At 37.8% G+C, this 15,048-nt stretch overlaps 1 protein-coding gene across 17 annotated transcripts in view; it reads right to left on the bottom strand.

Moving 5' to 3' along the window:
- Positions 1-15,048, bottom strand: part of TENM2 (teneurin transmembrane protein 2) — a 686,412-nt gene that overhangs the window by 70,689 nt on the left and 600,675 nt on the right. For 12 of the 17 annotated variants that reach the window (XM_068158288.1, XM_068158315.1, XM_068158332.1 and 9 more), the window contains 2 exons: positions 11,119-11,319; positions 9,469-9,681 (listed from right to left, as the gene is read on the bottom strand). The exons of 1 other annotated variant lie outside the window; for it this stretch is intronic. In XM_068158288.1, coding sequence (XP_068014389.1) covers positions 9,469-9,681; positions 11,119-11,319 — 414 coding nt within the window. The remainder of the gene's footprint in view (positions 1-9,468; positions 9,682-11,118; positions 11,320-15,048) is intronic. 4 more of the 17 variants (XM_068158323.1, XM_068158348.1, XM_068158357.1 and 1 more) reach the window with 1 other exon arrangement.

Here is a 15,048-nt window from a genome sequence, read left to right as displayed (position 1 = left end):
TTCAATTGCAAGTGATTCTGCAATTTCAAATTAAAAGAAAACAGGGAAGAGACAGAGATATACCCATCTTTTTCTTTATCTGCTTAATTCTGGGCACATTATCTTCCACTGTAAAACTGTCTGCTATAATGTAATTCCTCTATTAATTTCTGAGCAAAGTGATCTGTAACCCAGTACATACACACTTTGCCTTGCTTTGTTAAATGGAAAGCAAAGAGGTCAGATCAGTTTGTATTCAAAATGTGCTGAAAAAGGATGGCAACATGCTGCATTAGGAACTGAGTTCTACTCTGGTATTCCCAGTGGTTAAAACGAAAAGTGTTCTCTCATCTGTGCTAATGTGTCTCTGGTTTGAGGAGAATCATCTTCTGGGACATTCAAGGGTTTGTGTTTGTGCACACTGAACTTACAAAAATAACTTCAGTGCTATTTGTGAGGAGCTCATCCCCGAAGAAGCTCAGCAATCCCTTTAGATTCCTAATGTCTGGAACATCACAGTATTTGAAGCAGTACTGCTTTCAAGGTCAATAAATGACTGTGCTCTGGGTAAACATGTTATTCCGACAATTATCTTTTTTGTTTTGTAATTTATTCTTTTGGATAGTTGCCCTCTTAATCTCATTTCTCACCTAAAAAATCACAACCCTGTAATATTTTTCACTACAAACTGATTTAGCTTTTAATTAAAAACAATGGGTTTTAATCACATTTATACCATTGTGTTTATTTATTAGATAATAAAGCTGTTATCGCTGCTACTCCTCTTCAGAACAGGGACTGCATCTTGATGCGCACTTCAGTTCAATTGTTCAATGCTCTGAAAAACTATTTGAAGGCAAATTAAGACATATGTGGTCTAGATGCAGTATGAATCTTACTCATTTGTCACACTCATGAATAACTTCAGTCTTTCAACATCTACCTAAAAAAATTCTCATCTGCAATTTTATAATTAACTGAAATGAATACAGAAGAGATTCATCTTTATATGGGCTGCTAGAAAAATTATACTGCAATGGTAGAACTGTATATACTTTTCAATTACATGAAAGATCAACTATCAGCTCGTGTTGTCTACCCTAATCACTCCAGAACACTTAAGAAGAAATACTTAAACCTTTCCTTGCAGCTATTTTTAATGGTATCTTATTTTGCATTTGCCAACTTGATCACCCTGCTCTGCATTGGACTGTTAAAAACTGTGAACAGAACCTAAAAATAGAGTGGGATTAGGAAAAAAAAAATAGACCCTGACATTGACTGGCAGTTTGTCAAAACTATGGCTCCACGTTTACAGAATGCAGGAAACCCACAGCCTTTTAAAAGGCTTAGTAGAAGAATGAAAACACAAATGAGTTGGGTAGGACTTCGGTGACATTATGCAAACCATGTTTGAGACATTTCACACGTGAACATCTGGGACTTACTGCAGAGCTCCCAATAACCAACGAGACAGCACTAGAAGAGGCAAGAAATCCCAAATGTGGGGTATCAGTCATGGGCCATAGAGCTAGCAGATTACATTAAGGTGGGAGTAAAAACACTTTTAAGTTTTGTACAATGAGAGGGAGGAAAGCTTTACATGGCTAAGCAGACAGCCATGCCTATTCTACCAAAATTTGCATTAGGGGTAATGTTATGATCCATGTCACATTAATTTCTCATGGCCCACTTCACTTTCGGTTTTTAGTACTATTGACTGTGAACTGCTGCTAAATTAATGAGACACCAGTACTGCTTTGCCTCTCCAGTATTGCTTTATCCCTATCCCAAAATAGATGTGCTTTGAATACAACTGACAGAATAAGATGGACAGTACTATGTCAGTCAATACTCTGTCATTGAAAACACCACAGGAGTATGTGCTGGATGTTGTAGAAATCTACACAGGTACACTTTTATGGCAGCTTTAAATCAGGTAATAATGACTCAAATATTATTCCAACTATCTGCATTTTCAACTTACAGAGAGGAACATAGACAATAACCTCAAAGCTGAACACCATCAAGAACACTCAAATTTGTATTGAGCTCCTACATTTCAGTTACCTTAATGATGTTTGTAAGTCTTTGGGCAAATGAGACACACTACATTACATGATAATTTCTGATGGACAGAAATCTTGGCTTCTTTTTATATGTATAGAAAAACTAAAAGGAAATGAACTGATGCTACCTAGAGGGATCATCTCCAGAAGTGAGGTTATCCTAGCTTTTTGTAAGCAGGTCAGAATAGGAATGAAAAGAAAGAATAAGAGAAAAGAGCTGAATGACATAAATTTTGTGAAAGCTCTGTTCAGTAAGAATGGCTCAAGATCCCTCACATCTGGTACCCTGAACAACTCCCCATATTCAGTCCTTAAGATCTTTTAAAAAATTGCCTAAGTAAGGGCTTTTAGTGAAAGAAGGACATATCAATATTCAACATCACTCTCTATTTCATCCTCAGTGAGTAGATAACTGACAGTTTAAAGAGAAACCTTTCAATAGTTTCATTTTTCCCCCCCCAATGCCCTAAATACATCACAAAGCAAAAATCCTGAGCTGACACTTCAGAGATGCTACAGAGACCATTTTTTCCTTTTTCTTTCTGACATTAGTATTTTTAATACAACATTAAACTAAGAAAACATTAAGTAGAGAATTTCAAAAACTTCAAATACCTTTGGAAGACAAGCCTTTAACTCCCAACGTATCCTACTGTAGATCTGATACTAAATTAACAAGAAGCTGAAAAGGTAAAGCCTTGTGTCTGAATTGTTATTCCATAGAGTTTGCAGCAGTCAGGCAAAACACATGAGGCTTTATTTGCATCTTCAAGCATGAAAGATTATGTGAAACTGATATCGAAGATGCAAGAATTACACCTTGAGAATGTGTAAGCCAGGCTGCAAGTGAGTAAGGAAAAGGTTCTCAAAAGGATGGGCAGACACTGTTCTCTTTTGCTTTGGTAGCAAAGTGTAAGTACTACCTGTATGGCTATACATACATGTTTCTTGAGATGTGGTACCATGCCACTGACCTCTCACAAGCATTTCTGTGTCTTTGTTGTTCTGTATTCAGCAATGCCATGTAATTCAGTCACTTGCTGAAGCTGTGCTTGACACCACAGGGTGCAAAATAACACAGAAAACATTATCTGTGGAATGAGAGAAGATTGCCTGATGCTAGGAATACTCTGAACAGCAAAATCAACTCTGCCCTTTCAAAAGTTAGATCAGCTGCCCAACTGATTCCCCTCCCCCTCTTTTTGTGGTCTTGTAAGAGTTTGACAATTGGCCAGGAAATACACAATATAACTCATGGAGAAGCCCCTCCAAAAGGAGAAAAAAAGAAATGTGATTTTAGTTTGGGAAACTATTCACCAATATCTGCTGGGTGCATCTTTGAAGCACCAGACAAAATGCAGGAAGCTTTGCTGAAAACACACTCATTAAATTTTTTTGGCTAGAAAGAGGAATAAGGTCATGTTCTGCAAATAGTCTATATAAAGAAGAAGGAAAAAAGCCACTTGAGTGTTCTAACACTGCACTATGACATATTTCAATCATTTACAGGAAGCCCTCAGCAAAGAACACAAACAGGAAAGTTCTTCCTCATGAATGATCTTGCCTTTCAGCCAAAAAAGATCCCCAGCTGCCCTGTGTAAATGCTGCAAATCAAAAGTAATTCTGTTTCTAAACTCCTGTTTAGAAAGTCAAACTCCTCTCACTGTATACAAATCTCTACATAGAATTTTTCCTTCCAAATATATATAATCAGCTATCTTGCTCAGCTATAAAGAAAAAGAACACGTGGCATTTCTGAATTCTTTAGTGCTAGAGAAAGTGTTTTGAAGGCTTGCTCACAGCATGTTTTAGTTATTGGGAGAGAAATTTACAAATCAGAAGACATTGACAAAGTTACCAATCAGAAAACCAAACCAAAACAACCAAAATCCATGTAAAATACACACAGAAAATGACAGAGAATCTCTCAGATAATTTCATGAGGTATCTGCTACTCTCCAGCTTTGCTGCAGAGACCTGTTGTGGGGAAACTACTCTATCACACTGCAAATCAAAGCTTGACACCACATACCTAAAAGACTGCATCACTGATGTGCTTATCAAGAAACCTGCTCCCAGGTGTAAAGGCAATAGGATAACTATCACACAGGTGATGAATCCGAGTCTGCAGATACAGAAGCAGCCAGTGTAACATTTCTGGTCATGTCATCATATATATTACCAACATATTTCTAGATCATCAGTAATGAAAAGTGGTCATGACCCAAATATTCTACTCATTTTTCAAATGAAATGAAAAAATGTGCTCCCCCTTCTACCAAGCAAGCAATCTAAATTTCTGTCATCATCATTAGAGGATTTTTTATGCCTTGATAGGTTATAAACTGTTACAGATTAATTTTAAGTTAGAAGTGCATTGGAGAAGTCTAATATATCTAGCTCCTTCTAAATTGCTCTTTGTCAGATATGATGGCTTTCCACTGTCTCCTCCCACACACTTTCCATCTCTCCTGAAAATTGCCTCATCTTTGAATCATTACCATTGTAATTACAACCAGAAAAATCAGTAGTAGAAGAAAAAAAAAATCTTTGACACAGAGAGCATTATCATGGGACAAAAATATCCTGCTGTACCCAAAGATAACACAATGCTGCATTATTAACCTTTCTCTTGATTATTGACTTCATGGTAAGGTAAAAGCCTAAATCTTTACTGTTGTATGTGTTTTTCCTTCTGGTCAACAAAACCCATAAATGTGTCTAAAAGCTGCAAAGGGCATGGTCATCCCCAAACACTCAGTAGAAAAAATTTCAGTAAACATTTTTGAAAGCAAAACCAGAAGGAATACACTATCCATGCAGTGTTCACTTGGATGAGTCTCAGAGCTCTAAAGGGAGAGGATCTGAATTATTTATCTACTGGATTAGTATTTGCTCTTTGTTTGGATGTTTCAGAGTGGCTCGATACATACATTGACAAACCATTGTCCTGTAAATATAGAACACACAGATTAGTCTCTTTGGTTGGATAAATGATCAATTCCACATCTAAGAGCATCAGATTCTTAAAGGAGATTATGACAGTACAAATCTTAACATAGGCCATTATGAAACAAAGCACTTTGAAGGAATGCTTCCTTTGAAGCTCATTTAAAAATCAGACTGGAGGAGAGCTCATGCAGTTCAGTGACTTTCTAGTCAGATTGCTGCTCCATGGCAGGACGAATTACCTTTCTGCTGTTCCTGAGAGACATTTGTTTAAATGGTTAAAATCTTCACTAATGAGGATTCCACAACTTGCTTAGTCTATCTCAGTTTTTAATTTAGCGTTACAAAGTTTTTCCTAAAAAATAACCCAAATCTTCTGTACTGAACTTAAACTTCTTATCTTCATCACCCTGGGCATGAAGATGTGAAGGAAAATAAGAATATTCTTTGTGTTATTTCCCACCACACAGGTTCTTTCAAATCATTCTTATTTAAGGCCCTGGAAACATAGAAGACAAGGTCTAGGACTAACACAGATTCCTTATTTACTAAGGAACATGCCCTACCATTTGGCATTTTCTGTACAGAGGACAAGGATTCAGTGGGGAAAACAGCTCCACCTCTGGAGTTAAGATTCCCAAAAGCAATACCAAGGACACAGGAAGCAATATTACATTTATGGCTGGACTCAATCTTTGGGGTCTTTTTTCAGCCTAAGTGATTCTAAGCAGACCTGCAAAGAGGCACACATTGCCCTTACCTGTGTTTTGCCTAGCAGATAGATAGTTGGAGGTTTTAGCTTTTACAGCTGTCCAAGTGTATAGCTCATTTGCATTGAAAAATTAAAAAAGGAACAAAAGAGATAAGAATAGTCTAGATCATAATCTACAGTAGAGTATCTGTATTATCAAATCACCTTGACTACAATCTCTTGCCACTTTCTGTCTGAAGGCAGGAGTGCTTAACCTACATCTAATGTAGGACACAGGCAGATAAGAGCAAGGCTTTGGGAATATGACAGACAACCTGGTGAGAGCTCACCCTACAAGACACATTTGTAGACTTTTAAATTTTGCTTGTAAATATTTTGGATTAAATCTTGGTTTCAGCAGTCTCACAGTGAGATTTTTACCAGTGACTTAGCAGTTGTATTTCATGCTGCAGGGATATGAATTACAGATGGAATTACACTTTTTACATTATATTTGTGACTGCTAAGATCGCTGTATATATCACACTGTCCTTAGAACACTCCCCTGACAGTTTACACGAATAGCACCCTCCACAACAGTTGAAAAAAGATTATTTTCAGTGAAAGTAACAGATCTATTTTAAAACAGCACACTTCAACAGCACTGATGATTCAAGGAAAAGCTAAATCCTCCATCTTAAAATTCTGGCATGAAATTGGTTCAAGATTTAGCAACTTGGTCTTTCATCTTGTTATTAGTTTTCCAATATTTTTTTTTTCCTGATCTAGATTACCCTCTATTATTTAGTTATAACTTCCTCCATAATTGCAATCAATGAATAGTAATCACTTAATAAACATATCCTGACGTGTCTATTTTTGCACTGGGAAAAGATTAATTTTCTTTATCATCACTCCAGTAAGCAATTTTTCTTCTTACCTGAAGCAGTAAAGCGAAATGTAGTGCCTGGTGTAGAGTTCTGCTCTGCTACACACAGCTTTTAAGCAAGCCCAGACACCACTCATTTCATTTTTACATTGTTTGGATAGAGATTTATAAAAATCTGTGGAACTTGAAATTTGCATTTGCAGGTTTTTATCTGTTGTGCTATTGCTGCACACAGGTAAAAGCTGCTTTACATGAACAGGTTGTTAACACTGAGCTAACAGGGGCATTCTGGGAGACCTTTTAGAGTGCTTTTCTTAAAATGCTGAGAGAAACCTCATTTTTCTTAAATTTCTTCTGCTCAGCTGCTCAATGCCAAAATGCAAAAAAGTGTGCATTCTGTCAGCTGTCTTTAAAGGCTTAATTTGATATTAAATAGAATCAATTATCCTGAATGAACCTGGGTATCTGCAGGTTGCTGTAATGGTTTCTTTTCTACTGCCATGTGAATACAGCACATGAAAATGGGTAAGACATGCAACAGGAAATGTGTTTTGATTTTATATCAGTTTATGGGTGATTTTGCTCACATAAAAGATTAGTTTGTTCTAAGTCAGCATTAGACCAACTTTTTTTCCCCACCAATACTGACGAAAACTAGTTCACCCATCCTTAAGCTCCAAACTCTCTATCTATCGGCCCTGGGTAACATGAACCTGTGTGATCAAGCTGAGCAGTCCCTCTGAGCTGGACTCCATTTCTGGCATCATGCTTTGTGCTTTTGTAAATAGCTTTCATGGTACAAGCATCTGAGAACTCATACTGGCCTGTCACAAGAATATACCCAGCTGCATAGAACAGACAAAACTGCACAAATTTAATCTATGGCAACTAGGAATACAAACCTTTTTTCTGCCCCCCCCCAAGTTTCATCTTTGCCACAGGCAGACCCACAGTAAACTTCAAGGAAAACTTTCTAAAGCATGCCAAACAAAAAATCCTGTTATATTTAATCACTTCAGCAGAATCACTCATACTCCTAAAAGAACTGATTATACCTATCAATAATAGGGAAAATACTTACTTCAACAACTCTGAAAATTAGACTACAATCTCATGTCAGAGTTCACTAGCTCAGTTGTAATTTTCAGAGTTCAAGATATCAGTACAAAGCACCTTTTTGTCTGCACAGTAACAAAGCCTTTAAATACACTAATTACCTCTAAACAGGCATATTACTAAAGAGACTGTAAAGCAAACCAATTTTTTGCACAAAGCAGAAACTTTCAAAATAAGCAATTAGTACACAATTAAATGAAACCAACAAACAAACCAAAACCCAAACCAAAACCAAAACAAAACAAAAGTAAAAATAAAATTACGTACTAGGCATTTTGTAGAGATCTGGGAAATATTTCATATGAAAACAAAATGCCTGGATTCATTTAGCAGAGAGAGCTTGATACGATGGAAGTCAGAAAGAAACTGTGAAACAACCACTCTGATCACAAAGTGACATAAAGCTCTGATTTAAATCACATTAGCATAGCGTGGTGGAAGCATGCAGTACCACAACATCAGAAGATATGTCCCTACATTTTTTTTTCTTTTCTTCTTTCCAATAAAAGTATACTTCTAGTTTCCAACTCATGTGTGTATTGGAAATGGTTTGTATATCCAAGAAGAAATCAGAGGGGAATGAAAAAACACCACAAAAACAAGAACAAAAAGCCATCTTGAGGGATGCAAGAATCTCACCATACTTTTAAGTAAAGAAATAACAATTCACTTGTAATAGGACTGTCCCATTAGGGTCCCTGATTGCCAAGAAAGTCCCAATTGGCCTATGCCTTTTTTTTTGTTTTGGTTAAGTTTATTGCTTTAAGATAATTAAAACCACATGACCTTGGGTTTGGATTCAGGTTTCTTTCAAGGTATCCTTGCAGTCCTCCAAAAATCCTTTGGAGAACAGTACACCTGCCTAAATCTCACATTCTTGTTCCCAATAATTTTGCTCAGACTTCTCAGAAGAAATGTGATCACTCAGAATTTCCCATTTTTGATTACAGCATAGGGAAAATAACATTTATCTTTGTTTCCAGTACCTGATGGCATATATAGAGACCAAAGAGTGAGCTTCATTTAGGAACAATTAATTCCTCTTCACAATACATTTCCATGCATGGTAAGTGAGAGGATAGAACATCATCGCTTTGTGTAAGGATAACCTTTTTGAACTTCCCAGGCTGACACATCACAGCTGAGATGCAATCGTGTTAGTCAGGGCACTCTGCATGATGCCAATGCTGTACTGAGCAGCAGGCTATTAGGAAAGGGTACAGCAGCATGCCGCACTGCTGGCAGGGCCCTCCCATGCTGGGATTGTCTATATGCAAACACCATGCCCACTGTCACAGCACAACACAGGAGAATGCTAGGGAGCTATTTCTGTAACACCAGGAACACTTATTTCTCCACAACTTGACCCCTGCTCTGTGTGGTGATGATGGTGATGTGTTGCAGATGTGATGTATAATAGCAGGAGGGCACTGATGCATCAGACCAGGAAATTAAAAAAGATGCCATTCACACAAAGGAATGTTTAGTTAAGTTTGAATTCCCTGGCTCGGATGATACCGTGATGGACCATTTGTTACATCTTTACTTACTAATGTTCATTTGCTGTGGAATTTGTTATTGTCTGTTTGTTTGTTTTCCCCTCTCCAAACCAGTTCGTTAGTGATTGAAAATAATTCTAAGATCTCATCTGCATTTCCCCCAAGATATCTGGAGTCAGAAATGGTTGGAGGCACTGGGTCCTTAAAGGAACAGCCTATTGCAACACACAACAGTAACTATGTTTCTACGATTTATGAAAAGAAAGCAATATGTGCCTGTTTCGGTGCCTGTCGTTTGCCTACCAATGGTGCAGTGCTCCCCATTCCAGCCCTCTCTGCATTCACATTTCCCATCTTTACAAGTTCCGTGCTCCGTACAACGGGGGTGACACACACGCTGGTCACAGGCCACTCCTGTCCACCCTTCTTCACAGCGACATGCTCCGCCAATGCATACCCCGTGAGTGCCACAGTCTACAGAGCACACTTCTAGAAGAAGAAAAGAAGAAAGGTCACAGCTAGCTTATGGCAGTGGGCGGAAGCAGCAACCATATCATGAAGGAAAAAGTGAGCAGAACAGGTATGCTGTGGCTGAAAATTATATGCTGCCAAAAGCTGGCCTGTGCCTATTCTGACTAAGCCCAGCCTCTAATTTTTGCTTAAAACCAAACAAAACTACATTAAGAAGTTGTTTAAAAAAACTGCTAATGTAGGCTGGACAGACTGCTGTAGACCTGCATCCTCCATGCAGCTACGAACAAGTTTCAGAGATAGCTTCCTCAACACCGGTCAGCAGTGAAGAAGGAGAGCAAGCAGCTCAAATCTGGACCCCTGGTGATTCTGATACAGGCACCGATTTGCTAAAAATGAGATAAAAACTCACCTAAAACTCATTCAGCAGAGAATGGTGACAATTCAGGGTCACTTAAAGTCTAGGAGTGACAGTTAAAAGACACTTTTAAGAGAGAGATTTTGGAATCCTATTACCAACATGGTCAGTTATCCGGTGTCTCAGTCCAAAAATTCTTCTACAGCTCTCTGCCAGTGGAAGTTGTAGAAAAGCAGAGGGGTCTTGCCTTGTACATTATCAAAGAGACTGACAGTGAAACTCATTCATGAATTTTCCTGGCTGCTGATGCATTAAGCAGAAAAACCCCATCCTGACACACAGCTTCACTGGTGGGGTATTCTAAGTCATTAAAGAAATAACTGAATAAGTGTGAAAACTGTAAAGATGATTTTGAGAGACTTGCTTATGGCCTGCAGCTCCATCTCAAGTTTCAGCTTACATTATAAATGCAAAATTCCCAGTATTTTTTCCCAGAAATTGAACATTTGCTGTCTTGTCAAAACTGGTTTCCCCCCCCTGCCTTTAGCTCCTTCTGTTAGAATAATCAAGTATGTGTCTCTTTTTCAATGTTTTCTGCTTTCTCTTTTTTTAAATAGTCCAAGTACAACTGAAAAGGGAAAAATATTCTTCATTTGCACAGAGATTTTTCTGTCTTGTGTTGTTCTTCATAATTGAGCAGTTTCGTGATGTGCAGTAAAGCAAGCCCCCCAAATGTACTTAATTGTAGTGTTTTCCGTTCCTCAAATGTTAGAAGTATATTTACAGATGATGAAAGTTTTCATTCACAGTAGGGAAACAGATGTGAAGCACCCAAGTTACTTTCTCAGTCCAAATGAGGGTCAGTTTTAAAAGGAAATAAAAACTCCTAACTGCACTCTCCTAATCCCCCACATAATGAATATCACAAAAAATAGTATCTAAGATACATGCAGATGTCTTCCCAGAATGACTCAACAGGACAAAACACATTCCAAAGAGAGTTTTCTAAACAATTTTCATTTCAAACTTGCCACAGATGTTACCATTTTAACAAAATAGGAACATTATTGTAAAATCAGGAAAAATAGTTTTCTTACCAACGGAGCAGTCGGGACCCATCCAGTTGGGATCACAGCTACAAAGACCTGTGTCTGACAGGTAAGTACCATGCCCACTACACTGGTCTGGACACTGGGCTCTGGGAAGCTCACAGTTTATTCCACCCCAACCTGGGCTGCAGAGACATTCTCCATTCACACAGACTCCATGGTTGGAACATGTAGGATCTAAGCAATCAACTACAGAAGAAAACAAAACCAATGTGGGGAAAGGTCATTACACACAATAGGATGTTTGGAAAACAGGTAGGTGCATGCTCTGAAAGGTTTATATCACTGTGTTGCATAAAGCTAGTTGATGTAGTTCTTCAAAACACATTAACATCTAGTCCAAGAATGAGAAAGTGTGAAGTGATTTGTGTTTTATGTTAGCCCTAAATAAAGCAGGGTGTGACTGAACAATGAGAGCTTACTGCAGGAATGCTGTAGTGAAGAAATACAAAGACTTATTTAATACTCAGAGATATGTATAAAACAAGAATTCCACACATAAGCCTACACCTGGGGACATTTCTTCTGAAATGCACGGAGGTTTCAGTGACTCCTGTACTATATTTAAATAAACAAATAACAATAACAAGAAGAATCTGAATAAATGACACTTTTAAATGGCTATTTTATATGGAATATCTTCCTCAACACTGCTGTTATTACTGCTCAGATGCTGGAGCATTGTGAGAATAACATTAGGAAATCCACTCTAAGTACCTAGAAGTCAATATATCAGTGGCTTTCAGATTTGTTTAGACTCCTAAATTATTCAGGCACTTCTGAACACTGGATTCATGGCCCACTAGTAGCTGAGTTGTGAAACTGAGCCTCCTAGTAACTTCAACCCCTATTCTAACCGGTATATAATTTCCCTTAGAGAAATCAGTTAAAAACAACATCTAGGTGGATTTCATCTTTTCTCACTCCTGAACCACAGTAAGAAAGTGAAAACAGTTGTGATGGAAAATCCTGCAATGAAACTCCCATTGTTATTTCAGTCCTAATAAATAAAGGAATGTTATCAGCTCTCTTTCAAATAAACTCTCTCAGTAACATTACCATTTTCCAAATTTTCATCTTCTATTATGAATTCGTTTTAAGTATATTATGCTCTACCTCAAATACTATCATAGAGCTTCTACCTACTGCCTTTTGCTGTGGAATTGAGGGTCAAGGTCAAATTCATGTCCCAAATAAAATGAATTCATCTCATGCCTGGTATATATTAGCTCAAGACAAAGGACCAAGAATGATTGGCATTCTCTCCTGCAGCTCCAGGAAGATCTGAGCATGTAATGAAAGTGATTTGTCTCTCATCTTTTCTAAATTGATCCTTCTAAAATAAGGTAGAGACATTTTCACTCTACCTCACATGAACAATACTTGATCTTTCAAATCTCAACTTCTATAAACAGGGAGTCTTGTCAAATTATTATATGTAGTTGCAGAACATTTAAAGTATAAAGATTAGATACAACAGAGATGATTGAGGCAGGCCTATGTAGAGGTGCAATACCATGAGTTATCAGAGTAGTTTTGATCTTAGTTCAGGTCATAGGAATAAATTAGTGTAAAATTACTTATAAGGCTTTCATTTTAATTATTACTGGCCATAGGGTCTTCCTTTTCATTTTTTTTTCCAGTAAGATTTAATGCTTAGTTAATTGGACATGAAACTATTATAATGCAATTTCACATTTACAGGTAAATCAAGATTATATTTACAGATAAAGCAAGACTGTTTTGTGGGTCAGTTAAGATTTGATAAATTCATAATTGGTTTTAAACTAGTCAGAATGTCTGTCCTGTCCTGTTATACCTTCTTGGTGTGTAACAAAATTAGAAACTGTCCAAAGTTTAGAATATGTCCTTCTTACTATTTCTGTTGAACTCAATAAACACATTGTATGTGGCAGGGTTGCTAACTTTAGGGGATATTGATGAGTCCTAATACACTCTCCATGTCAGAAATGTAACCTTGAGTCCTGTGTCCAGTTCTGGGCCCCTCAGTTTAGGAAAGATGCTGACTTGCTGGAACATGTTCAGAGAAGGGCAATGAAGCTGGTGAGGGGTTTGGAACACAAGCCCTGAGAGGAGAGGCTGAGGGAGCTGGGGTTGCTTAGCCTGGAGAGAAGGAAACTCAGGGCTGACCTTATTGCTCACTACAACTACTTGAAGGGAAGTTGTAGACAGGTGGATATTGGTCTCTTCTCCCCGGCAGCCATCACCAGAACAAGAGGACACAGTCTCAGGCTGCACCAGGGGAGGTTTAGGTTGGATGTTAGGAAGAAGTTCTATATAGAGAGAGTGATTGCCCATTGGAATGGGCTGCCTGGGGAGGTGGTGGAGTCACCATCATAGGAGGTGTTCAGGAGGAGACTTGATGGGGTGCTTGGTGCCACGGTTTAGTTGTTTAGGTGGGTTGGATTGGTTGATAGGTTGGATGCAATGATCTTGAAGGTCTCTTCCGGTCCAGTCCGGTCTGGTCTAGTCTAGTCTAGTCTAGCCTAGTCTATTCTAAATGTATCATCTTCCTTCTCCAGTGCAATGAAAGCAATGTACAGCATATGAAAAGCACCACCTTCTGCTACATAAACTGTTTTCCCTCTATCCTGAATTACAGTATTCATGCAGCTGAGACCTATTTCTACAGAATAAGCCTACTGATACCTTTAAACTCTTATTCTCCCTTGCTGTATAGAGTAACACACTAACCACCTTTCTCCTTTATTCTATACAAATATAATTTATAGTTGTTTTGTTCTATCTTATGGGTAAGTAATAACTTCCAGAGGTTAATTTGAAGAGAGCTTTTACTTTGAACTCAAATCTTGTCTATATTAATATATGCTCTTAAGAGTTATCACCATGGGCCAGATCATCAGCTACTAAAATTAGTGTAACATGATTGCACTGACTTAGGCTGCCAAGGTTCTGGTCCCAGGACTTTGTAAGGGTTTACAATGGTATTTAATAAGGATTTATAAACAGAGCTTCTTTGGTGTTTAAACAAAGGCAAACGCGCCTTAGCAAGCTGGTACACCAGACTTAGAACTCACAGCCCCTCGGCAGCTCAGATCATTAGAGCTCATTTAGTATCGGGCTCTCTGTAGATTTGATAAAAAAGGTACTGAAAGCAATTTATATCCCTAAGGACAAAAAAGGAGGTCAAGGAGTTTTCTGAACAATATGTATCATAAAGCCCCCAAAGAGCCATGAATTACACTTATGAAGTTAAATGCCATTGAAAAATGACTCGACCATGAAGCTGACAAGAAAACCGCCCTTAACTTAACTGAATTTGGCAATTTCACTTGTCTCCCCCAAACCAGATTGAATGAAACCTGACAGATACGCCACTTCATCTTGTGTGCAAATTTGTTAATAGAACAATGTTTATGCTGCAAAAATTGTGAATCACAAATATTGATTTTGATGCCACTTTCATTTCAGGTAAATTGAACAATATGACCATGATAAATATTAGAAAAAATAAGCCAAGGGAAACTAAAAAAATTGCTGACCCACTTGCTCCAACTCAGTAGCCTAGTTGGGAGATAGCAAATGAATCAACTTTTGCCATTGCTCTTGGATGCTCAAATCACTAGAGGAGATGTCATATGTTATATATTAATACAGGTAGATTTATTTGCATCATTCTACCATCAGAATGGCAGAATTTGAATTAGTGCAAAAACTTTAGATACGATCAGATGATTACCTTCGACTGGAGAGACACCACTTCATGTTATACCCTCTCTCCTGTAGCTCTTGAATGAATGTGAAAAATATGTACATAAGAGATGGAATTTATAGTAGGAACACAATGGTTGTTTTTGAAACTTATTTGTATATTAATTTATTGACTTCTTGGTTGCCCAATGATGTATGGAAAAGGTTATTTTAACCTTTCTTGTC

This window comes from Melanerpes formicivorus, unplaced genomic scaffold, assembly GCF_026170545.1.
Source record: "Melanerpes formicivorus ecotype bairdi unplaced genomic scaffold, bMelFor1.0.p_v2 SCAF_2, whole genome shotgun sequence".
Classification (NCBI taxonomy): domain Eukaryota; kingdom Metazoa; phylum Chordata; class Aves; order Piciformes; family Picidae; genus Melanerpes; species Melanerpes formicivorus.
Note: the sequence above shows the minus strand (reverse complement) of the source record. Positions and strands in the feature narration are given on the sequence as shown.